The 27054-nt window shown below is 45.6% G+C and overlaps 1 protein-coding gene across 1 annotated transcript in view; it reads right to left on the reverse strand.

Annotated features, from left to right (window-relative positions):
* Positions 1 to 27054, reverse strand: part of LOC139814630 (uncharacterized) — a 145743-nt gene that overhangs the window by 84771 nt on the left and 33918 nt on the right. The window contains exon 2 of the mRNA XM_071781045.1: positions 8462 to 10584. Within this exon, the coding sequence (XP_071637146.1) occupies positions 8462 to 10102 (1641 nt within the window). The 5' untranslated portion in view covers positions 10103 to 10584. The remainder of the gene's footprint in view (positions 1 to 8461; positions 10585 to 27054) is intronic.

The raw sequence follows: 27054 nt of genomic DNA on the forward strand, positions 1-27054 counted from the left end.
AAATAAAACCGAATTTTATAAAATTGTTGTTTACAAAGCTTATGTTTACAAAACTATTTGTGAAAAACATACATAATGTTAATGGAATGATGTGTAAAAGTATGCCCCGTGAGTTCTATTAAAATAACATTCCTAAAGATATCAACAAAATTTTAAACATAATTATAGTCAAATATAAGAGAATATATTAAACAAAATTTTGCATCAAATATAATAATATAAAATAAATAAACTTATCCGTTGTATTACAAAAGAGCTTACAAAAGAGATTATAATAGACAAGGGGCGTATTATTTATAAGTATCTTATTGTACGAACCTACCAAACATTGCACTTACAACGAGAATAAAATAAAAACCTAATGAAATATATAAAAGTGAATGCGCGAAAATAAATCTCAAGTAATATATAAAAAAAAAATTTATATAACTTATAAATATACTTCGGTCAAAGACCGAAAAAAATATTGGTGCTGTCATCTTCACGACATGCTGCCTGTCGACTACCTACATCGCGACTGCCTACTTCGGTAAAGTAGGATTTGACTTGTCGATAACGGAGTGCATATTGCAGGGATCTACTACATCCACAATGGTAAAAGACTCGTTCTTATCTTATGCAAACAATTTACACAGCTAAGAATAAAGCAGAAATAATTTGTTCGATATATAGAGTCTGCCTATTAAAAAATAATTTTCTACAAGATAAAAATTTCGTCGATAAGCTAAAGAAATTTCTAAAAACTGTATTAATATCGAGAGCAATCTCTTCAAGGTCTTAGTGCCTTCTTCCATTCCCTCATTTTTATGGGATGGGACTATAAAATCCAAGCCGCACGCATTTAGTATGCATTCGACGTAAATAGGGTTTGGGATCGGTCGTCATTTAAAAGCGAGCCCATTGTCTTTCGCACCGCAGCGGTCTTGCGGTTTAATAACCGGAACTCAGAGTAGCCGTCGTTTGTCAGTTCATTAGCGCGCTAACCGCGCTCTAAAAAGTCCTCGAAGGATCGTTCGCGCGAGACGCTGCGTTTCGATCAACCGGCACGTCCGTTCTCAACGTTGTAGTCTCTCTTTCTCTTTCTCTCTCTCTCTCGCCACGAACGTAATAATCTTATTTGATTGCTCGAAGGGGAGGGCTTGGCAAAAATATGAGAAATATACTGTATCGTCCGCGCAGCGACTCTCAACCGCGTTGCCCGAGGGTGTCACGAACATCTTCTCTCGGAGATGCTGTATTGAAAGACATCCGTTAAACGTGAACATATTATACGTACATCGCACGTTATAAATAAATTTCTTCCTGCATCAGCAGGTAGAAATGTTAGCAGTGTTACTTCGCGAAGTTTTACTGCTAAACCGAAAAGATGCGGGTCTTCATCAAAATGAAAAAGAATAATTAATTAAATGAAAATAATTAAAAGTATGTTCTCGCTGAATAGATTGCAATTAAATGCTAGACCTGCTGCCGGTGCAGCCATAGAACACCAGTGCAAACCGGAATCCGCTTGTTTGTTCGTGGCGTTATCTTCCAGACGTAGAGTAATGCCATGTGCTCGGATCCGGTTTGTACCAAAGTGCATTCGGCCACCATCTGTGTTGACAAAAAGAAATTTTATTTCGCGAGGAGGGCAGGGCAGAGGAACGAGAAGAGAAGTGCGCGCGGAAGTGCACTGTCCGAGGATTCCGGGAAGATTTTGATCGCGGTTTACATCTTGACCCGTCCCCCAATCTATAATTCCACCGCGCGCTTACATCTCTCAGCTACTCCGTGATAAACGATTTCGCCAAGCAGTCGTTCGTAATCGCGACGAGACGATGTATTATAAAAGGCACCGTTACAATTAGCGTTCGCAACGAGCAATTTCAGATCGACGCCCGCGGGACAAAAAGAGAGAAAGAGAGAACCGGCGCTTATCGCAAGCTCCGATCGGCAGCGGAGTTCGCGCACAAGGCAGGAAGGTGCAGGCGGATAAATTTCGTTTAACGTAACATCATTAAATCGTGACCGGTCCGCGTCGTTGAGCGCTATCTCAAAAACTTTTTACGCGCGGGCAGGCGCGCGAATGAACGCGAAAGTTGCTGAAGAGAATAAAATTTATGGCGATACGCGTCGCGGGTGCAACCTTTCGGGTTGCTTCGGTCGGTCGGCGCAATGGGCAACGTCCGCCGCGCGTGCATCGGTTGCGCGTGTGGAAAAAAAAAAGAAACAAACCGCCGCGCGCGATTGCAAATTTATTCGACTCGCTCCGAGGCGGACTCGCTGCGCGGCGATATCACCTTCTCGCGAGATGACACGCGATGATACCGCCAATATGAAAGTGAAATAAATATATTCTAAAAATAGCTTTCAATTCGCTGCGCAATACTGTTTTAATCAATGTCGCTTTGCATAATGCAACAATAAATTTTTCTCGAGGAGCGCCAAAAGATATATCCTACGTCCTTACTTCGTACAAACTTTCATATACTTTCTTATATTTTTAGATTATTAATTGTTAATTATAACAATCAATAAAGTGATCAATAAAATAGGATGTATTATTATTCTGACATGTACTGCCTCGGGAAGAGTAATTCCGGTTTGGATAATTTTATCTCGCGATCGTTACGGTCGATTTGAATAACTTTCGAGTGGAAAGCAAACGTATATACTGAGCGCGAAGCGGGGCACAAAAGGGACTCCCGGCCGGCAGAAGAAACGTCGCATGTCGCGCGAGAGTGGACTACGATGGCTCAAATGGCCCGTATTTCAATAATGATAAATCACCCGGTTCGACGCAACGACGGACACGGCCGGGCTCGAAGATCTCACCGTGAGATATCACCGTCAGGGGTCTATCTCGTGGCTTCTATCTTATAGATGGTCCTGTCCCCTCCCGGGCCCTACAGGACGATTCAACTTGGAGCGCCTCTCGAAGCCATCCGGCCATGCCTTCCTTCACGAACACGATATTTTCTATTGTCACCGAGATGTTCCTCCTATAGATGTCCACTCCTGTCACAGGATTAGATCCACTTTCTTTTTTTATTAAATGTCAGTCACGACGATAACGCTTGTCCGTTCTTGCGACGCTACGAGAAACGATTCAATATATCAGGAGGTATTTACTTTAGATAATATTTCCTCACAGCGATGTAATACATCTGTAGAAGCGTGCTAAAGAACATTTCGACGTATCGGAAGGCTTTTAGAAATATCGATATTCTCGAGACAAGTTTAGACTCCTGCGTGCGACGGCGTACATTCTTGCAACATCATTTGTAATAATTTTCCTCCTATCGCTATTCGCGCCCGATCAGCGACGACTCGTTCGTTCTATCGGCCCGTTTCTATATACGTGCCTCCAACATCGCGCTCATGCCCAGATGCGTGGCACGTAAAGAAATCACGCGAAGATAACTCCTACACGGAGATATTATGTTGTGATATACGCCCGGCTGCCGAAGTATTACTCACTCCGGACGGGCGACGTATGCGCGTACATACGTGTATACGTGTGCGTTCACCGTCTCGTATTCACGAAAGCAATGAATACGGGATGCGGGATCAATTCAGACGACGGATTAAGCGCGTTCGAGATCAGGGTCGTAAGAAGGAAGAGAAGGATTCGATGCATCGCACCTGATCCGAGAACGTTCGTTGAACATTTGAATTTTCTCACGCCTTGTCGTAACAGTAACGCGATCCTTCGAAAATAACAAATTCCTTCGAGCGAGCTCAAGAATCGAAATTTTCAACATTGATAAAGCATTGATAAATTATTCACGAAGATATTATCTAGTAAGTAATAACGCAGACGAGTGACTTTTTGGCGATCAGTTCATTCTATTTCCGACGTGGTGGTGTTGCACGATTATTTCCACCCTGCACTTTGCACGTGTCTCCGACATACGGCAGCCGCATACCTGATGATGCGCTCTTTTCTCCCATCGCACTTGCAGTCATCGCCACTTCTGTCGCCGGTCTTTCGCGCGCATCATCATGAGTCGTCTAGTCGCATCAACTTTACGTCTCACGTACGCGATACGTAATTTGCCGCCGGTCGACGAAACTGCGCGAGGAAAATCGTAGAAATTGTTGGGGAATTTCTTTCAGCGCCACGATACGCTGTTTAATTTCAGCATTTCTTTGGGAAACTTTTTCTCTTATCTTATCTAATCTACCCTGTTTTCCTTAATGCTTCATCGAATGGGATCACGTTCAGAAGAAAGAATCGAATCTTTTACAAGTAGTACTCGAACTTTAAGAATAAAATTGTTAGTTTAAAGAATGTAATGTGTAAAAATTTCAAGTAACTTTCATTCTATATTTTTAATCGCATTTTTACTATATTTAATTTCAACGATTGATAATATAATATTTGTAATTGTCAAAAAATAATATATTACAATAATTATCTCTTTATACAAACGTTTTTATGTGAAGCGTAAAATTTCTAGTAAAGTACTCATAAAAATTCAAACATATTTAAGCCTGATTCGAGTCCACTTGGAAGTATTTAATACTCTTATTTTTCGAGAATACTCATAGAAGTTTCGAACCCATTTCATTCAGATTCATGGTCTAAAAGTACTGCTTTTATTTTCCGACGTAACCATAAAGAGTTTGAAACTACGCCAACAGATTCGAATCTATAATACTTACAGAACACTTAATCCCATCGCTAGTATTTTGACGGTTGCATTTGCAGAAAGAAGAGTATCATGCGTTTACGTGCGTTTTCTTTTCCGCGGCGTGTCGTTATGCCATCAGTTTACGTAATTCTATGAAATTTCTTCACGGTCGCGTCCGCGGCTCTCTCATTTCGCTCATCCTCGAAATCATATGAATTTAACGTCACATTCTCCGGCCGCGTATAAATATTACTAGTAATTTTCCGTCCGCAGACGGCCGTAATCTGCATACCTTTCAACGACAGTGAAAATGCACACGTCTGAGCCGGATGCGTAGGTTACGCGTCCCTGACCTAGGACGTCTCGATTTCATAGAGCTAAAAGAGTCGGCGACGAGCGTGTCCCGACCGTGACAAATGCCAAAGTACCCACGTGAGAGAATCTTCGATAATTTCACGTCGTAAATTCGTTTTGTGAAACGGCGATTCTCTTACGCAATCGGGGAATGAGAACCGAGGAAACCTCACGGAAAATTTACACAGCAGTAACATTAACGATCCAGTCTTCACCTGTGTTCATTAAAGAGACATTTGATAGATTGGAGTTGCATTTACCCTCCCGATACAATTAACGTCTCCGATGTCTTCGCATTTATCGATATCGATAAACACGCGACGACGCCATGGGTACTCTATACTCTATAGTATTCACTAATAACATTCGAAAAGTAATGCACGGATAGATTGAAACAGCATGAACAAGCACGCGCGACCGCGAACAAATCCGCGGATACGACCGTCGTATATAAACCGGATGAAACCATCGTGCGAGGAACATGTCAGCGCGCGATATTTTCTGAAAACGTACGATAAGAGGAGAGAAACAACGATAGCGAAAAAGAGAGAAAGAGAGAGCCTCTCCGTTGGATATGCCAGTGTTTAAAATCGGGCGGAAACCCAGTTAAACCCAGCGTGCCTCTCCAGCATTCACTAATAATAGAGCCAGATACTGGAAGGATAGAAATACGACTTCCTCCCTTCGCCACGCCGCGCGTGCCCCGCGTCCCAAAAATAACGAATGTTCGACACACGCTCATCGGAGCGAGGAGGGAAAGGGCGAAGACGAGCCGCGGGGCGGGCGGCTGTCCAATTCAAACAGTAGATACCCTCGCGCAACCAGCACGTGCTTCCACTTATCCCCGGCGATAAGCCGACGGATTTGTGCTAGTGCGTGCGTGTGCGTATATGCGGTGGGTCGCGACCCGGAAAGCGTGTGAACTTGTAACCCGACTCGTCCTCGAAGCCGCGACTCGTCGCGGCTCGACCTCGCGACCGTTTCGGAGTCCGGATGAACGGAAGATCGAGAGTCTGAGGCCGAAATCGTGTTTAGTCTGCACTACATACATTTTTATACAGTTCATACAGTTTATCGCTGAGCGTCGCTAGTTATAAAAAAAAGGGAAGATTACTCCGTATATAATCTCACTTTAATACAGCCAGCTTGTCGCTGAATTATCTTCCATCTCGCCATAGACATGTTCTTGAAAATATGCATGTATGTGAATTTTTTTCCTTTTACTCTTCCGCATACGCACGAGTGCGTAGCTTCGCCGTATATTTGCTCGGATTCGATCGAGCAAATAGACAAACACGGCTCTTCGCTGGGTGAGGCGTTTCTCGGGTCAAAGGATCGATACCGGTTGTAGGTTTGCGAACGGTGTTGTGATCCGCATTACGGTTCTATTCCTGGGGGGACTTTACACTATCGATTACGCACAGAAGGGCCACATGTCGATGAACTCGATCAGTACATAGAATGTCGCGCATTTCGAGATTGCTAGCATTACCGTATATTCTAGCTCGACTAAATTAGAAACCTTACAGAATTGCATTTTGTATAACTGCAGTTCTTTTCACTAAAGCGAATAAGTAATAAAATCTTATTCTGCGTTTAATTCCAAATAAATGAAAATGAATAAATGAAACTTCGATCTGCGGCTTAATCATCAAGATATTTAATACTGTGAACTTATGAAGCAGTGCACAGTGATCTGGCTTGCGATTGTATAATTTTAATGCAGCACAATTTCATATACTATGTTTATCGTATGTATCAAGTTCGAAATGCCCCTGATTATTCGCAATAATCACGCGATCGTAAGATGATATCAAAGACAAATGCGCGTTCTGTCGTTTCTATATTCATCTATTCCACTTGTCACCGCATATAATACGCGATTTGAATTCTTCAACGATTGCTGATTAATGTAATCGCGTTGCCTTTCACGCAAGATAAGAGCTCGATTGAATCTCCCGACCGTTTATCGCGCAAGACATCGCGATCTTCATCTTCGATACCACTTCGCGAATCCCTATGCGTTTCGATTTTGTCGGTCAAAAGTTCAACAATGAATAAAGTAATTCAAAATTAATAATTGTGATAACCGATCTCTCATCAATATCCCGTTAAGAGACTCTAAATTTAATTTAAAAAAAATTCGCGTCCGACAGATAATGCAATGTAATAAATTATATACGTATTAATAGCACGGAGGCTATGCGAGTCTTGCCTTAAGATCATGAAAATTAATTTACGCAAGACAGATAAGACGCTACTTTACGAACTCACCGCTCGATGTTAAACTCTTCGTCGACTCGTCTCTAATTGCGGCGGGTTCCACGAAGCCGAGGATTCCGTCGTCGTCTCTATACTCCCTATCGGATCGCGCGCTACCGATCGCGCAAACGGTCGTAAAGCGGGATCCTGACAGAGGCGTTAGGATAGCTCGCTCTCGGCGCGGCAAACGGCACGGAACGGGTTAAAGGCGAGTTAATGGCAAGTTATTCGCGGAGAAATACGTCGACGGATGACCGGACAGTCGAGGATAGTCGAGGATCCTCCTTCTTTCTCTCTTCGGGGAAGACTTTTCCGACTGCCGGGCCGCAAGCACCTTTTCGCGGCCGGACGTCTATCTTCGCGCGATCGCGGAGTCGTGGCGCACGCCGGGGTGAAAGTTACTCGCCGCGACATAAACATCACGGATAACGATTACGATAAAACCCGACGAGCCGACCAATTCCCCGTCCAGGCGAAATGCCATGTCGCTTATTCGGTTTCTCTTTCAGACGTATCGATTTCTTTCGGGGGGGATTCCGCCGTAGCGGACGCCGCAGCCGAACAAGTATTTCCATTACTTTATAATCTTTAACGTTAGATATCTCAACGACATTAAGCCGCAAATTGAAGCCCTATTAAAGTCGGATTTGTTTGAAATTACACAAGGAATAAGATCTTATTGCTTGTTCGTGTCTACAATTAAAAAACCACTGTATATATCGGCATTTTCGTTGAGAGAAAATCGGCTTTAAATTGCACGAAAAAGTCGTAAGCAAAATTTGTGCGTATATATAATATACATATTTAGCTTTACATACCGATATAATATGTCTTCCATAGACATTGTATCAGCAAATGCTTTTAAAGTTCTAAAATAAGAACTACCTATATCTAACAGAATGTATATATAGTAGAATTCAATGATCTCTTGTTAAACGATGATTAAAACTGACCATTAAAATCTTGATTTTATTACTTTAGTTAAGAATAAGTATATGTGTGAAAAGCGTATAAACGAAATTGTTCGGAGACGCCCTGTATGCCCGTATACATGGAATCGACCAGACGGGGACGGCGACCTCCGTCCGGCGCGATCCTTTGTCAAAGTCCCTTAATCATAGCCCCATTTCTCAAGCGGAATCTCCCGCGGATCTCCGAGCGTGGAGTACGCGGCGTGACGAACGACTCAATTATTGTCCGGCGCACCCTTCGAGGGGGACTTCACTTACCTCTTCCACAAAGGATCTCTGCATATTGGTCCAGCACAGTTTGCACGGGCACACGTCCTTATTCGCCTCCTTCGGGTTCTCATTCCGTTCGCGGTCCCGCGCGTTACCTGATGCGGCCTGATGCGGCGGCGGCGGCGGCACCGGCGGCGGCAGCGGACTGGTGGCCACTTCGAGGCTGTCCGAGCTCGAGTTGTGGCGTCGCGGCGGCGTGATATTGCTGCCGACGTTCGCCTGCTGGCAGGTCGCCTGCCTGACCTCGCACGACCTGCCGTGCTCGCACTTGACGGGGTACGACGGGGATATGTATAGATTCAGCATGCACTTGTTGCTCGGCTGCTGGGGCTGCGGCCGCAGGAAATCGTCCAGAAGATAAAAGCTCTGCGCGCGACTCGATCGTGTAGTGGAGGTCGTGCCGCGGGTCTCCATGGCGCTCTGTTCCGTGGCTCTGCCGTGCTCGCGTCCCTCTCGAATGCTCCTGCATTGTTCGGGGTCATCCAGCTGATGTCGGTTGCGCTGCGGGACGTGTCTCTCGTCGAGCTCGTTTGCCGGCTCGCTATCTTGGTACAACCTGCGGCTGACCTTTGACCTGCCGGCAATTTGACCAAACTCCCCGTTCTCCCGATAAACGTCTCTACTGACACGGGACACCCGCGCCGAGTAGGACGTCGGCTGTTGATAGCGCGCCTTGCAGCTCGAGCCGCGCGATTCCTCGCGGAAGTGATCGCCCTCGATCATGGACACGCTCATGTTGTGCGACAGGGAGTTCTGACTGATGTGAGAGCTACCGCTGGTGCCGACGGGAGTCCTTAAAAGTGCGCCGAGGGACCGCCACTTCCGATCCTGTTGGTTCGTCGATGTAGACGAAACCGAGGATCTGTTCCACTTCCTCTCGTTCGACGGCGACGTTAGCAGGCTGTTACCCACGGGCCACTTCCGATCGTTCGTGGGGGACGTCATCGAGGTCGGCCACTTTCTCCCGTTCGAGGGTGACGCCATCGAAGTGCCTGGCCATTTCCGTAGTTCTGACGACGGTGCGCTGATAGCGGCAGTGGCACCGCCGGTTGCATTCAGTTGCTCTTCCCGTTGTCGGGCCTTCCACCAGGACGACGTCGAGGTGAAGAGAATCAACGCGCCCCGTAATGGATTCTGATTCTTGGCAGTTCCCTTCGGTGAGAGATCGCGGTGGTCCTTGACTTTCAACGGGCAGTCCCTGAAGTTGGAGTCGCACTCGCGGTCGCTGAACGCGGCGGCGTCACGCTGTTCCCTCAGGGCGTTCTTCGCGGCCGCCACTTCTTCCTCGTGATACAAGGTCGCATTCGTGCTGCGCAACCGCGGCCGGATCCTCACGAAGCCGTAATCGTTGCCGTCCTGAAGGACGGGATCAAACGGTTCGCGGGACTGTTGCTGATGATGCTGCAGGAGGGAGCAATGCGCGGCCGCTGCCGCGGCCGCAGCCGCCGCCGCCTGGCCGCTGGACGTGTACTGATGATGACCGTTGCTCAGCTGTAGACTCGGTTGTTGCAGCAACGTCGAGGTCCTCGCCCGATGACCCTCGCCGGCAGTGCCGCGTTGCAAGCACGAGAAGCTCGCCGAGTGCCGTAAGCTCGAGGGCGTGTTGCCCGGCTGACTCACGCCCAACATGTCGCCACCTTTTATTTTCAGTCTTTGATCTCTCGAGGGAGAGAGAGAGCGGGTGTGTATATATTAATATAAGCGTGTACGTGTGTGTACGTGACGAAGGCAGGGCCGACACGTAGGGGGAAGGCAGGTAGGGGGGCAGTTAGCGAGGAGCGAAAGCCAAGATCGACCAAGGAACGGTTCAGCGGACGAAGCGGCAATCTAGCTCGTCATTACTCCTGGCAGTGTTTTTATCAGTCTCGCGATAACATCCGGCGTGTTCTCTCGCGAGGAAGCAAGGAGGAATCTCTCCTTCTTTCTTCTACGCTGACCTGTTCTTCCCTCGGTCAATTCCTCTTCCCTGTATCGCGCGCATCATCATCGTCCTGACTTGAAATTCGTGCGGTTCTCTCTCTCGTCGAAAAGCCCTGCCACACGGGCTACATCCTCGTCGTTATTGGATGACTCTCGCTATCGTACGCGATGTCTATAGATGGTACCGAGATCTGTAACAGAAAGTAGGAACAGGGTAGGGAGCGGCAACTCAAAAGAAAAATGGCTACGATGAAACGAAGCGTCGGTCGGTGGCGCATCCGTGAAAAATCAAAGTGCTCGATGAGGTAAATCAGGTGACGTTGCAGAGGGGGGGGGGGGAAAGAATGATTTCGTCGTCATGATCTGCGTGAAATGATCTGGGTGAACGCGACGGTGCGACGATCGACTCGGCTATCGAAACTCGCGATGGGTCGTGCGTGTTGACTTCTCGAAGGGATCGACGAGAGTTGAAGGCCGTTTTGCGGCCAGCGTGTTCGAGGCATGGTATCGGGATATCTACCAAGGTATTTTCTATGAAAGTTCGCCGCGTTTCTACGACAATGCGTGAACAGCGAGGTGGAACGCGCGTTGTTCTTTTCTTGGAAATATGAACGCAGTTCTAATCGCGCTGGATCAATGTGTGATTAATGTACGATTAAGAGATAAAATTAACGTTAATGTAAGGTGTATTGAAATCGGATAAAACTAACAAGTAAAATGTTATATTAAAAACTTCTTAAGAGACATTTGAATAAACAGATACAAACAGATACGGCTGTTTTAAATACTTGCTTGATCTATATATATATATATATATATATATATATATATATATATATGTGTGTGTGTATATATATATATATCTCTCCGAATTCATAAATATATTACTAAATATATTTAACTCAGTATCTCCCGCTTTCAGTCTTTTATTTAATCAATATCTCCCGCATAAACTGTAAACACATTGCAAACATAGTTTTGCCTCTCGCGGACGCTAAAATATGATGCTAGAAAATTAGATGCAAATGTGAGAGTAGATGTGAATAGAAGTACAGAATTAGAGCGTATCGCGTCCGGATGCAAATACGATGTTTGTTGCTGTTTGATTACACACTTTGCGGAGCAGAGTTGATACGCTGCTGAAATTACAACACGGCAAAACGAATGTAATGATAACAGAATTTTCATAGAAACATCGTCGGCAAGCATCGCGCTAATGAAACGTGATTAATAAGTCAAGTAACAATGATGAATCGGCATGCTTCTTGACGTAGAATCAATGCAACCTACTAGAAAAAAGCTGTAGGGGGAAAAGAAAAGGGAACTGAAAATCGCAAAAGTATCTCGCGGACAAGGATGAAGGGGAGGAGAGGGTTCACTAAAAATTGAAGGCATTATGCATCCTCTTTTAAATCTGTGGGATTGATATAATTATTTCTTAATTAGCGCAATCCAGACCGTCGTTGACGTAATTAGCATTCGTAGAGAACGTCTGGCGACTGATTAAAAAGATTGGCGTATTTGACGGCGCAACAAACTGTGCCGCTCGTTAAAAATCAGCTTGAAAGTGAGGAAAGAAATACATGTAGCGCATAACTTTTGCGCTTCGTTAAACGGGATGACATTTAAGTATCAGTGGAGATACTGGGGACAAACGTTAAGAAGGCGCGGGAAGACTGCATCATCGTTATGTCACTTAGGTCAATCGCATATGTTAATCAAGTGTTCCTTATTGCTGCAACGAGGCTGCGTCAGCTTTGTCGATAAGTCGTGTCGTCACACGAGATGCCTGAGAGAAGGCTTGATTCTCTTGATTGTGAGTTTTAAGCAATTATCCGCGTCGCAACAATAACGCATAAGATATCCGGCGACTCTGCGTCACCCTATACGTACGACGACGCGATCGAAACGGAATCCGCTCGCTCGCTCGCTCGCGCTGATTGTGAGTTCTATACGAAACGAGTTACACACCGCTCCCCCAGGATTTCTCCGGCTTTGTAACAACGGTCTAACGCGGCCGTCTATTACGCGTCTGTAACGTATGTAGGTGTGCAAAACAGTGAAAGGTTTTTCAAGGCGGGAAAGCAAGTGACACCTACACAAAGGCGTCGTACGCGATGCGAAAAGGCAAGGCCGTTTCGCGCAGATAAAAGTTCGAATGGCGCGCGCGCGCGCGCTCTTGCGAAACCGATTCCGAGCCGCCTGTCGCAACAATAATGACGCGTAATGGAATAGCCGCGCAAAGACCGCGCGCCGCCAATTAGATATTGGATATTTGCTGGCTCGATCGATCGCTTTTCCGCGCGCAATTACTCGTCGTCTCGAAGCGAGCCTGTTCGCGCCGTTCGCTCGCTTCTTTCCTTCACCGGGATCCTTTCCTTTCGACGCAATCTCTCTGTCCTTGAGATCGACATTTCTCGGGCACCTCACCTATACGGATCGAACCGCGGTTTTTTTTTTCGAGAACACGTAACGTAATTTATTCCAACGATTGCGGCATATACACGCAATCGTCACGTAATAGATTCTCGTATTTATTCGCGCGAACCTTGGTTCCTCGCGGCAGCCGATTCGCGAGATTTATATATGCCATTCTTTTTTAAGCCGGGACGTTCGGCTGAAGTTTAAATCGCATTTTACGGCCAGCGCCTCTTTCGCGGATGCATGCAAAACGGCCGATTCGCGCCCTCGTTGCGAACGCGCGAACGTTCTCGCGGAACACGAAAGCGCCAGTCAATTAGCTCGACGATTTGACCGTATCGTTGCTGAGCAAGCGATATGCATCATCCTAGAAAATTGCGGGCCGAATAGCATTCAGGGCATAAAGTCGACAGTCATTGCGCGCGGGATAGATCTAATTAGAATAAAAGCGCTGAGTTTCAATCGATGAAGATACCTGCACGTATACTGACGTAAACGTGATCTCTCTTCTATCTCTAAAATGTAATAAAATTGTAATTCAATGTATTATGTAATATTATAAAAAAATTTTATTTGTGACTTGATTATCATTAATGCTAAAAACTGCTAATGCCTGGAGTGCTAATAACCTATCAAATTTCCGCTAATAAAAGTTCGATACTAAATCCATCGAAAAATCTGTGAAAGAAATTTCATACGTTAATGAAACAGCGTGTGCACGCCGATCGCCGTGTACGCAGATCTCGCGAAACTCTCACCTCGCATTGTTCGGCGACTCTGCGCGCAACGCCGCAGGAGTAAGACGTAATCCGCCGCGCGCATTTGCGCTCTGTATACCGCGAGTCAACCTGGTTAACGTAATTGGCCGGGATCTTCGGCCGTAACTAATTGCGGGCCCGGTATATAATAAGCGCGCTCGGGCGGCGCCGCGCGGCTTGCCCAAGATTTGTTGCGAAAGAAATTTGAAAGCTCTTCCTCCTCGGGCGCATCGTCCGGGGGCTCGGATTAGTTTTGAAAGGAGGCGGATTGCGCGATTCGCGACAGGAAAACACATATGACGGACGGTTTCGTTGCAGACTCGCAATGGTTTGTCCGATTCCGCTTTCACAAGCGAATCACAGGACACGCCGTATAAAAATAAGAACGCAATCAACAAGAAGTACAGTTAAACGCGTCAGAAAGTAGAAAAGTACAAACTCCGAGATAAAGGGAAATTAAATAGGTAGTTATTTATCTCAATCGAGGCTTAATCGTTAACAATCAACTTGATATATCTTTAGAATGTACTATCCTTGTAATGGAGAAAGGATTGCAGGCGACCAGTCACGATGCAACAACGCGCTATTAAAATGTATATTTATACTTCTGCATTTTCTTTTTTAGCGTGCAATTAAGACGGGATTACTTGTCGGTGAGTCAGTTATAGCTTTCAGTCGTCGGATGAGGAGGTTTCTCGATCGTGCTGTTAATGCGCTTTAGTCCAATTCAATCCGGGGTTTCTGACTTACGACAGGTTTGACATCGTCGACGTCCGTGCTTGCATTGCAGCCGCCCGGCGGAATTGCGTAGCCGGGTAATTCGCAGGATGATTTATTGAGCGGAAGAGATTTCCGCGTTTCGCGGCAAGCCGAAGTCGCACAGATACACGCGTATGCAGCACGTGGACGTATTAAAACCACGTTTGTCAATTCCAGCGTGTTATGACATGTCGATTTCGCGCGCGTGCCAACGAGAATTGTTTCCCTCTATACGACGTTCCCCCGATATGACGTATACGGACACACCTGACTCGTTCCTTTTCGTTGCACACAATCAGATTCCGTCATTCTTCTGTAACTTCTGAAACAATCGCGCTCCTTGCCGTTCGTCAAGAAAGTGTTTTTCGCAATAAATAAGATTGTTTTTTATTAGCAATAATCGAGAGAATTTCCGTCAGAGATAGCTTATAAACCATCATCAAAACTAACTTAATTCACGCTATACAATAATGAATCTCTTCCACTGATCAGTTAGAGATATAAAAACGTCTTGGTCCTCGGGACGATGTGAATTAAGAGCGACGTAAAGACGTCATATACATGTATATGTCCGAATATCTTCCAAGCGATACACGCGAGACTCTCGTTTATAGCGGCAATATTGAAAAGAAGGGGCCACTTCGACGAATCGTCGGGCGGTCGTTAAACAAATACGTTTCCGCATCGTCGAGACACTGACAGGCACATAAAATATGGCAATAAATGTCCGTTCAAATACGGGCTCGATAAGCGGAAGCGCGTCGTCGAAACTCGAAGGGCACGAATGAACGGAAGATGAAGGAGGTCGCGATATTCATCGAATATCGCGACGACGCAGCGCGGCACATTTCGACCTCCGCGAACCACGCGACCTGGCAAAGTCGATCCCTCGTTTCATCCATCAAGCTCCCTTGACACGAATTTATCGTCTTTTAAGCGCGACTTGACGCATCCGGAAAACAAGTATACATTTATAATTCTAGAATTTTGCAATGGCATACTCCTTGACGTCGCAATTGCACCGTTCGCCGTCGTTTGTCTCATTTCCGGAATTGTGCGTCCTTAAATTTTGCTCAATAATCTTAATCATACGTTTTACCGTTCATCCACAAGCCGTAACTCATCGCTTGTTAGACATAAAGATACCTCACATACAAATTTTGCGTTGGTTAAAACTTCGGAGCGAGCGAATGATAATTGCATCATATCTGAGATAATTAGGAACAATAAAAATAACTAGCATGGAAAGCAGTAATAGGCATCTGCTGCCGGTGATGAGGTAGAAGACGGGAACAACCGAGGACGACGAAGACAACGAAGACAACGACAACGACAATGATGGGGAAATGGGCAAAGAAAGAGGAAAATGGGCAAACTTAGTAGCACGTCTACGAGAAATCTATACACAGGGACATCCCTTGTCGTTGGGACAATCGTTACTTTCGTCACGCGATGAGCGGGAATTTCCGCGAGCGTGACACGAGCCTTCGCTGTGTCGGGAGGAGTTCTTCGGGAATAGAAGGCACTTTCGGCGAACAATACGCTATTCAGCCGATTGCTACGTCGAGATGACAACGAGCGCCATAATAGAGGCGCAGGGGTCGGTGTCGCTACCCCTGGATTATCAAGAGGGAAAGCAGAAGCTCCGAAGTAATAGCACTGTTCAATTAAAATATTATGTGTAATTCATCATTAGGATAATATGCAAATTTAAATTATATAAAATATGTAACAACAGTTAATTAATACGGAAGTTAATGTAAAATTTGATATGTAAAATAATTAAATGTGTGCTATATCGTTAAATATAAAAAAGTAAAATAGAATTTTCTGTTAGCTTAGAAATCGCTTAAAAGATCTTCCGACAAAGAGCTATACAATTCCGTAATAGCACTGTGGGAAAGATTCTCGCTCATAAGACTGAGCGCACGGCGATGAGTTGGCACACGTTTACTCTAGTAAACGCAATGTAGGCTGTAGTACCGGGCGGCAAGCTAATTACGTACGGCGAAACGTATATAGTAACTTTTAATTCCGGAATTACGTGTGTGGCCGACACCCAATTAGGGGAATGCTGTGTACCGGGCCACGAGGAAGCGTGGCGTTCGCGCGCGCATAATCGCTATTAAAGTTGCTGCGGCAACAGTAGCGAGAGTCGCAACACCTGGTACAAGACGTTAGGCAAGACGTTGCACTTGAGTAGTTCCGCGGTGAGAAAACTTGGACCTGATTTTCTTTTACAGAAAACAGAACAGAAAACAGGACAGAATTTAATTTTCTTAATCTTCTCCCTCCTCCTTTCGCTCGTTCGGACCTCGCTCGGTTGTCGCGATAATTATCCGGGACATTAACAAGCAAGAGAGAAATTAATGGGCGTTAATGTGATAGATCGTAAAGTGCAATTAGCATATCGCGACGACGCACAGCGCAGTCATCGGTTGCAATAATTAACAATCATCGTCGCGAGCCGGAGACTCGCGCGGTCGATAAGCCGCTCGTTCCAACGCATTTGCGGTGGAAAAATTAAGTCCTTATATCCGATCGCGAATAACGCGATTATCCTTAAGTCAGATTAGAAGCGGTTGATTACTCAGAGCACACATTCTCTTAATTAGTGCCCGCCCGTCGCGACGTGGACACCTCACGCCCGTAATTATGCCACGTACTCTCTATACTATAGTCTATAGGTACTCATCGTCCGCTTGTGCTCGAACTATGCCGATGGAACGTGCGGTTCCAACTGAGGACGGCTATATTAGACCATCAGTTGCGGTATTCCGTAATATGTCACCGACATATGTCAATAATAATCGCGGAAGAGTAGCGCAATTTCGTACATTCTGGATAATCAAAATTGTGTTCGCAGCGTCATCTTGATTCGCCGTTGCCCACAAGTTTCGAATATCAGCGTGTTTCAGGCATCTCTGATGACGATTCTAAATTCCTGTCCGCGCCACATAATGGACGTATGTAGTTGACATCGCTAGTGGATTAACATTAACAAATCGTCATGCGCTTTTTCAGTGCCCGGGCTCTATTCAGACGTCTGGGAGGGACAGGAGCGCGGTAACGCAATTAAGCGGTAATCACGCGAGTCGCCGCGAGTGCACGCGCGGTAAATACTTTTACAATACCGCGAGCGACCCGCACTCGGCTAATGGATTTTCAACCGTGTATCGCCGTACTTTGACCTCGTCGGCCAGCGGCCCTGCGCTATCGCGACCGCCCGCGCCGCCGTGCCGCCGAGCTCTCCCTTTTCGTCCGCAGCCCCCGCGGTGCCACCCACTCACCCCCGGCAGCCCGGGGTAGACGTCCTCGGTGCAAGAGGAAAATAATTGGTGCTCGCGAAATCGATACCGGGGCAGCACGTGTGCATCACGTGTACTCATCTCCGCGGCGCGCGCCTCTGGAGATTCGACCGAGCGAATCGCGGGGTAACGTAATTGTTACATTGCGATATCGTAATGCATTGATTTGATATATCCACGATATATGTGTGTTACTCAATATCTTGCGAATTTTTAGTCATCCTGACTGAACAACACAATAACAAGTATAAGCAATAACAAGGAAAAAAGAAATCTCACGTAACGTCGGTTACATTTTTCAACTAACGGTGCATCGACTAAAACAATAATTAAAAATTACCGCCGTAATTATGTACTTCCTGTTCGGGAACATCGCCATCGATTACGTTCAAAATTGCAATAAGACACGCGACGTTCTCAACTTACCGATTTAACGACGCCGCTCGTCGACTGCCCGTTCTTACGAAAATGTTAATCGAGCCTGCAATTTCCTTCAAAAACGCCGGCGCAAAACGACGCGTCCATTACGATGAAATGTTAATGCTGCGCCGATCAAAAATGCAAAGGCGCTAATTCGCCAACGGCTTTTCACGCTCATTCCACGGACGTGCGCATCCCGGAGCGCGCGCTTTCTCTCATGAATTGGACGAAATGAAAAAAGAAGCGTAACACGCGTCGTTAATATACGACTCGGCCATTAAGGCCGCCTTGCGAGCAGCAAGCCGTGATGTTAGAAATCCCCCGTAAGCAGAGCGTATACGCCACCCGTTATAGATCGAGCGCGAATAAACAGATCCGTAGCGATGTTTCGCGAATGAAGAAACCCCCGAGGTGCCAACTCGGAGCAAAGGATCAACGTGAAAGTCTAATCTAACGATAGCGATTTCTGCGCAGTGAAAACGTTAATTATACAATTATAATGATGTAGAAACATTAATTGAAAGAGATATTTATGGAAGCTAATATAAATGCTAACGGAGAACACTCTGAATAGAAATATCGCACGCCCGTTGAACTCGGATAATTAATTTTATCGAGGTTTCTCGGCGCCGATTGTAACACACCAACGAAATTTTTTGATCCACGAAACTTTAATTACGACAACATGATTAACGCGTTCTTGCTGCGCAGCTTATTGCGTGGAAAGCGCTTCCTCTCGAGTAACATAATGTTATTCTCTCTTTCTCTCTCGGGTGGGTAATGTAAGAAGGACGACGGGAACCTCCTCTTGCGACAGCAGCGAGTTAGAACCGGCAGCGCGGCGGTGGCATCGTCGTCTTTTGACACGCCACGCGCGCGCGCATTGTTCGCGCACCTACGCGAGCGTAGAATTACGCGACGCGCGGGCGCATTTTTCTCGCTGCTGCGAGTCCCCGGGATCCGGGTGCCACCATTCTCGCAAACGAAGAGAGGACTTTATGATTTTATGCACAAACCCGTAGTAGTCAAATCTTAAGGCAAGGGCAAATAAGAGAGCTCGATTCAGAGCTCGAATATATATATTTTCTACAGATTCCAAGAAGGCTCGTTGGCTCGAGATCGCAATTTTTGCGTGTTGGTAAATATCTGATTCATAATTTAGCTTTCTTATAGAGTGAAAAGAAGATCATTCGACTTAGATTACGTCAAAAGATAGTATCATTAAGTATCAAATATTTATCAAATTATCACCAAGTATCTAATAAATGTAAAAGAAATGAAATTATTCTTTATGCAGATGCTAAATCGCAGCGTTAGAAAATTCGCGTGAAGACGCAAGATCGACTCGCGCGAATTCTCCAGTAAAATGGCGCGGCGTAGATACGGAATCTCCCTTTCGCTCCGATAATGATGCATCACGATAATATCATCCCGCTTGGTACTACTAAAGAAGCGCGCACGCAACCGTGGCCGAATATGATACTCGACGGGGCTAATTATGCGTGCAACGTGCAACCACGGCTTACCACGGGAGAATGATACGGGCGAATGAAACATGAAAGAAGCGGGCGCGGGCACGGAGAAAGAAGAAGAGAGGAGGCGAAAGAGACTAAAACGGAAAAACCAGAAAACAAGACGTAACGGACGAGGAGGGAAAGAAGGGACACGTGCCGCGAGCGAGGAAAGCGTGAACTTTTATATAATTAGCGGCACGCCGGACTCATTAATTGCCGGCGCATCGCCGGTCATTAGAGCGGCGTGCATGCGCGCACCGATCCTTTGTTACTGATTGGCGTGTTAATTATATCGCCGCCGATTTTAAATTCGCACGTTGCGCGCTCGCACGAGGCCTCGTGACTGCCGTGGCACGAGAAACGTAGGCGAAAACGGTGCCTGTCAGCGGTTGGCAAATGAGTGTAGAATCGCACACGGTATCGTCTTTATACATTGAACGTGTCAAACATTAATAATACATTCTCGTAACAAGCTTTGAGGTAATTTTTTTCCGAGAAAGTTGTTTTGTTGCGAGAAAGTACAAGATGTTAATAAAATAGAAAAAAATTAAGTTGTTACAGAGCGTATTACATGCTGAGGCGGTTAATTATTACGGCAAAACACACGGGAGAAATGTTTGAAAAAAATTAGCAAATAATTATGTCGAGCGAAAGCGAAATCTCGAGTTATTTTACGCTATTGCGAGAGTTACTTGGGTGCTAAAGTGCGACGAGCGATGGCACAAGTGCGCGACGCGGCTGAAGACACGCCTCAATGAACGCGAGAGAATCGCGAAACTCTCGCGGAACACAACCGCGGAATCGGCCGCCGTTGCTGCAAACGTACGGTCGCGTGGGCGACTTGTCAAACTAATATATGTAAGGTAGAGAAGCGAAGGAAGAGTCTCTCGCGGCGGAGAATCGTTGTAACATTGTGTCGAACGACACAGGTGTGCGTGCACAACCGGCGTGGGTAGATTAGAGGTGTTACACAGAAATTTCTCGCGGTTTTCCACTCGTGCGCCTGTTCCGTCTAATAAAAAAAAAAACGAAATGACAGAACCGGCTGCAGAAATTCACAAGCTTCGCCCACTTTCCATCCGCTTCCGCGCAGAGACTTTTCCTCTCGGCGCGGCGCTCCGTCGTTATACGATCTAAGGGCTTTGCGACACGCAATATCAAATCGAAGCGATATCCAGAGATTGTAAAATATACGGTGAGTAAAAAAAAACACAGCCAATAGAACCATGATTCAACGGACGTGACTCTGGCGCGTAATTTCGGGGAGACGAGGGCAATCTCGCGGCGAGCCGAAAATAAAAGTTATACGATGACGTAACTCGAACACTTCAAAAGCGTGGCGTGCAGCGTATTTTGCATAATGATCTCGTCGGAGCCACTTAAATCATCGACCGCTTCCGCATATCCTTCAGAGACGCGACCTTTTTTAGCCCACGAGCCCCACGTCCGCTTACTTCACGCTTAATTTCGGCGCCGGTTAACGCCACGGTAAACGATCTCGTTCGCGGTCGATTCGCGTTTGATGGCCGCGAGTGCAGGTCGCGCGGTACTCACATCGCGCGAGTGAAAACGGCAATAACGAGCCAACTATCCTTCTCATTGTTCGCGACCGACCCGAGGTAGCTCGCCCACGCTTCCTAAACGACATCGGCGACGAGCACGACTTACAACAATGACACCCGGCAGCGAGACAGCAACGAGTAGCCGGTTAAATGAAGCGAGGTTGGAAGTCTCAACGACCTCGCGGCGCGAATCATTGACTCGCTCGTTCGCGGTCGCCGAGAATTTTGATCGATCAATTTCAATCTGCGCCACTCGGGAACGTCAGACGTGCGTTTACGGCGCACTTACGCATCCCCCGAGAGCTTCTCGTCGTTGCGTCGTCGTCGTTATCGTCGCTCGTCGTGATACAAAGAGCATTTTTATCTTTAGCGTGCAGCGTGGTCTCGAGTATCGCTTCACGTCTCGTTACCTTCGAGACCGCAGCGGTGGGTCTCTTTAAGTCCCCTCCGATATCGAATCATTGTCCGCGTGCAATTGCGATGGTTCCCCCCTACGGGAAGGAGAAGTGGCGCAAGGACATTGATGAATGAAAGCGAGCAGGCCGCGCTCGAATAGGATCGTTTCGAAGCCGAAACGAAGCTGCCCCGCGGCATTTATGATCGCTTTTAATAGGCACCATTGACAATAGTTCTGAATCACCAATGTGGGGATAAACTTAATTCCACATAAATTTAAGTGCTTGGAAATTATTATCAGATATTAAATGTACAAAATATTGCCAGAAAGCGTATAACATTTTGCAAATATAACCCGGAAGAGTTACCGGTAGCAGTTATCTTTTGAGCGAGATGGCACATTTTCGAAAACTTGGATAAAGAGATAAGATAAGAAAATAAAAGACAATAAAATATCTAATTTTAAAGAAGAACAATTTGATCGTTACAACATTTCGACATTCAGCCGGTCAAAAACCTTTGTTAACAATGTGTTGTAACGCTACTTTCTAATTAGTCTGTTAAATCGACAAAAATTACCGGTTAAGCGATCTCTCCTGCCAATCAACACACAAAGACAAGTTGTCGCGTAATTAGCGATTAGGAATGACACTAAATTCACTCTCGGGACAAGCATGTAATATTCATTCACATAAACCGCCCGCAGGACAAATATCTCTTTTTCAACGAGACGTAATTATTATAAGCAGTACACAAAGATACTTCTTGTACGACAAACTCGATATATGCGTTACTAATTAATCGTATATCACCTGTCTCACGATGGTTTATTATTCGAGCTGTAAATTAAAATTGGAGTAAATTAAAATGGAGTCTGATTGAATCCAAAGATAGCGGCTGATTTAGCCGGATTTCTCAAGAAATCCGCGATATATACGGTCGTCTCCATTAAACTATAATTCGTAATGACACAAAATGAGAATATACTCCGCGGCATTCGCGATTGCTACGCGAAATATCGATTTCGCTATTTATACCTTCACCTTTTTATCATGATTGCTGGACTAGACATATGAGACATTTTCCGCACTTTATTTCGAATGTGCATTATAATAGAAGTATATATATTATCCATGAGTAAAAAAATAAATCCTACAAAGAAATAAAAAATCAAGAATAATATTTACAATGAGTAAAAATAAAAAGAGATCTTATCTCGTTTTATATGAGAAAATTCTAGCTATACCGCTATGAGATAAGACTGGCAGGATAATTTCAAGAGTAATCGATGAGCCCGTATCCGTTACAGGAATAAGTACCCTCATGTTATTAACAGGACACGAATAACGTTACGTTAGGAAAACTGATTTTATATGAATCATCTTAATCGCTCTTGCAGCCCAAGAGAAATGCGTAACATCACCTGCAAACGTTTAATCGAACGCCAACGAGAATTCTCTCTTCCGGCTCTGCCATGACCTTCGTCAGTCGAGTTGCTTTCATCGATAATCGATACAGACCACTAAGTAGAGATGTATCCGTCGACAAACATGGAATATACGTTGAAAAGCCCAGGCCTCGCTAACAGTAACGTGACAGCCTAATCAAACGTAATTTAGAAAAGCGCGTATTCCAAACGTGCCAGTTATAATTTCGCAAACATTATACGAGACACGATATTTCCGACGGTTAACTGATTCCAACTAATATGAATGATGACTTAATCTATGTATGTCTGAGCCATCAATAAAGCGACTATTTTTAAAAAATTTAATTTAATCAACGCGGAAAGATTATTTCAAATAAATTCAAGAAAATCTCAGCACTAAATAGATTTTATATTTAAAATATTTATTAAAATTAAAAATTATTAAAATTATCTCGGCATATGTCTTCTAATTTAAATCACAAATATACATATTGTTTTAACTTGAAAACGGAGACTATGCTGATTCTGAAAAATTCGTTACATCCGTTATTCGTTATGTACGAAAGTAATCCTTATACGTACAACTGCGAGTTCATCGACACTCTGTTCGCCAACTCTTGAAATTATTCCGTACCACTACAACGACGTGGCCGTTTTAATCGAACGAAAATTCGGCGAAGGCGGGAAGGTGAAAGAAACGCGAGGCCAGTCTTGGGTCATTGCCATCTTCGCTCGGTGGTACGCGTAATATCTATCGCGACGGCTATACTTGGAGTACTATCGCTATCTACCGGGTGTGCTATCGGAATCAAGAATCTTTTTGCAAAGCGATTTCCTGCTCCGCCAGGGCTGTGTTAACGACTGGGGTGATTAAACCGTTTACCATCGCCGCGCTGGTTGCAATAAATGTTTTTAACGAACGTTACTTAGTCGTTCGGTTTAATAGATCCGTCCGCTGGCGTTGATTCCGCCACGAGGGTCTTAATTAAACAGGGATGCGGAAAGGACGATTGCGAACAAGAACGATCCGAGTTTCTTACGATCCTACGTTTCTCGGCGAGCGATGGAAAGTTTCTTATAAAAGGGAAGATCAATGGCCTGCTGTCGATTATATTCAGATCTCTCGATCGTAGAACATCGTGAGAGGAAGAAGAGGAGGAAACAGAAAATCACGGCGCCGACACGGTTGACGCGAAATTAACGTGTCGCTCGACCACGGAAGCCAAAAAGCGGATCTCGTATTTACCCGCGCGAGAGAGAGAGATAACGAATCTTTGAAATTTCCCGCAGGTTTCGGACGGCGAGAGCCGGAAATGCAGCGAAGGAAAGCAGACAGAGAGAACGCGGACGCAAGGATAATGTTACTGCATAAGGCTCGGCGAATGCACCGAGCGACGCGTGGGTGTTGGGCGTTGCACGAACTCGTACCGGTTCGAAGTGGCACCGCTCGGATATTCGTACGTGAAATAGCGTCTTACTAGCGTTATCTGGTATAGATATACCGCGTGGACCCGGGCTTGTCCGCGTTGTCGCGTAGGAGGGTCACTCCTCGGGTCGCTCAGTAGGGCGCACTTATTCTACATTCTTCTTTCATTTCCCAGCTGTTCTCTCTCTCTCTCTCTCTCTCTCTCTCTCTCTCTCTCTCTCTCTCTCTCTCACACACACACACACACACACACACACACACACACACACACACAAAAATAACCCTTTTCGAAGAGACTCAAACTCACAACAGGACATTGTTATTTTTCAATCAAGTAAATACCATATATATTACTATTAATCAATAATATTGATATTATGTGTAACGTAGACACATGCATAACTCTGTATCATTGTCGCGCCGCGTATATGATATCAATAAAGACAAAAATCAAACAATGAAGAAGATTTCTCTATACTAATAATAATAATAATTCAATTTAAGTGATATATCATATATAGAAGTGATATATCATGTGCGCAATAATTCAGAATTATTCGTTATCCTACGATTCAGATACCTATCTTCGCACGAGATATTCTTCTAATTTTCTTTAGCGACGAGCTACACGACACGCCAATTCGACGTATCTTCCGCGTCTGCGGAATTTCGATATCGACGCGAGATGCCAGACGCGCGGTCTATACTTTGCGCCAATTTGCGGCCGGTCTAACCGAGGGAGAAAAGGACCGGGATAGCCTAGAAATAAAGGGCGGAAACTGATTTCGCGAGTGCTCTCGCGCCCGCGCGCTCACTCGCGCAGCGTAATTTAATCGCGCGCGTACGCGCGGGCTAGCCCACGGGGCTAGTAGGCTTTAGCCATGCTCGTCGATCAAAACTTCTTTTACAGATAGCCTCTGATGATACGTCCCGGGGGCTACACCTGCTCGTGATACGCCACTTTGGTGTAACCTGCCCCGCGCCGAGCGAGATCGTCTATGTGTTATATAATACGAGATCGGCGTCCAGCGCGCCGGTACTGCGTCGGTACCGGTGGTCATGGTGGTTATGCTGGTTACAGGGGTTACGTCTGGGCATGGAAGAGTGCTGGCTGTAATACGGGTACAGTCCCGGCTAAACATTCGAAATGCAGCGAGTCCCAATGCCGCCGACTTCCGCGCAATTACCATCAGAATTGTGTTATCACTGTTATCAGACTCCGGAAAAATCGATATGTACGAATAGAAACTAATTTCATCGAATTCGAGAATTGCCAAATTAGTCAGAATCGATTTTTATTGTTAACAAATCGTTATCCTAAAATTAAAAATACTCTAATTGCTCGAACAGTCGAGCTAGTGAAGGACAATGACGCTCATCAAACGAAAGATGAATTCCGAAGGGTAAAAAGTTGAAAATAGATAATGAGGGGAAGAGACGGGGACGAGACATCTCTGTCGGTTGAAAAGTTGCATCTTACGGTTCTCGATCGGAAAGAGATCCCGAGATGCCTCCGCGCCGGAGCGCATCGCGGAGCACAGGTACGGTTAAGATTCACTTGTCCGCTCGTTCGCATTATGTATCGAATTACGCGTGATTACGGCATACGCGCATTAAAACGAAAAACGATCAATTTACTCGCGATCATCGCACGCGGCGGAATCGGTACCGGCCGGACGACGCCTCGAACGCGCGACGATGCTAATATTACTCGTAATAACCGTTCGCCGCGTGTGCACGCGCGCGCGGGAACCATTAGACCGCGCGAAAAATGCGTTTTCCATTATTGCAGGAACACGCTCCTCTCGGCGAGTCTCTCTCCCCGCTAAGGGACGGCGAGGACGTGCACGACCGTGACACGCGGGTTACAGCGAGTGCGTACGGCGTGCGTCGTGGCGTAAAGGCTCGTTGCGTCGACCTCGGTTGTTGTTATTATTATTATTAACGATATACCCGAGGAATAACCAGATTTCTCGCCTCTGCCTATATTTTGCCACGGTGTAAAAATAGACGTGTATATGAATATAGATGAAAAGATAAGATGGTAACATATAAAACACGAAAAATGTAATTGGCAATTAAAATTCATGTTTCGTAAGTTTCGCATCTCCGTATATCATGGCTAAGAATATTAAAGAGAACATAATACTATAAAAAAGAAGAAATTAAGCTATCAGATGGATTACTTGATCGCCAAAATTTCTGTACGTCACGAGATCGCGGAGATTTCAGCTTTCGACTCGGAGAAATCGCTCGAACAGCGCCCGATGTCGGGTACTGTACCGGTACCGCGGCGCGGCGGTCGAAGCGAAATCGCGAGGAGGAGACACGCACGTTGCGTATGCCGTATCTAACGAGCGGCTTTAAACGCAAATCTAATATCAAATCTTTCCCCATCGTCGCCGAATGCGCCGTCTTTTCCGACTTTTCCACGCGGCTTACTGATTACGTGGGTCGAGTGGAAATGAATTTGCGATTCGCCAGCACGGCGGCGCGGCGCGGCGCCGCGTTCGTTCACGGTTGAGCGTCAGTATGCGCTTGTTCGACAAGTTAGTGAAGATAGTCATGGTAATAAAAAAAAAAATCTTTCGACATGTAACAATTTAAATTTTACGACGGCGTTCTAACGAAGATTGTATCGATATTGTGACATAAAGAACGTGGAAAT

Source organism: Temnothorax longispinosus, chromosome 6, assembly GCF_030848805.1.
Source record: "Temnothorax longispinosus isolate EJ_2023e chromosome 6, Tlon_JGU_v1, whole genome shotgun sequence".
In the NCBI taxonomy this organism is placed as follows: domain Eukaryota; kingdom Metazoa; phylum Arthropoda; class Insecta; order Hymenoptera; family Formicidae; genus Temnothorax; species Temnothorax longispinosus.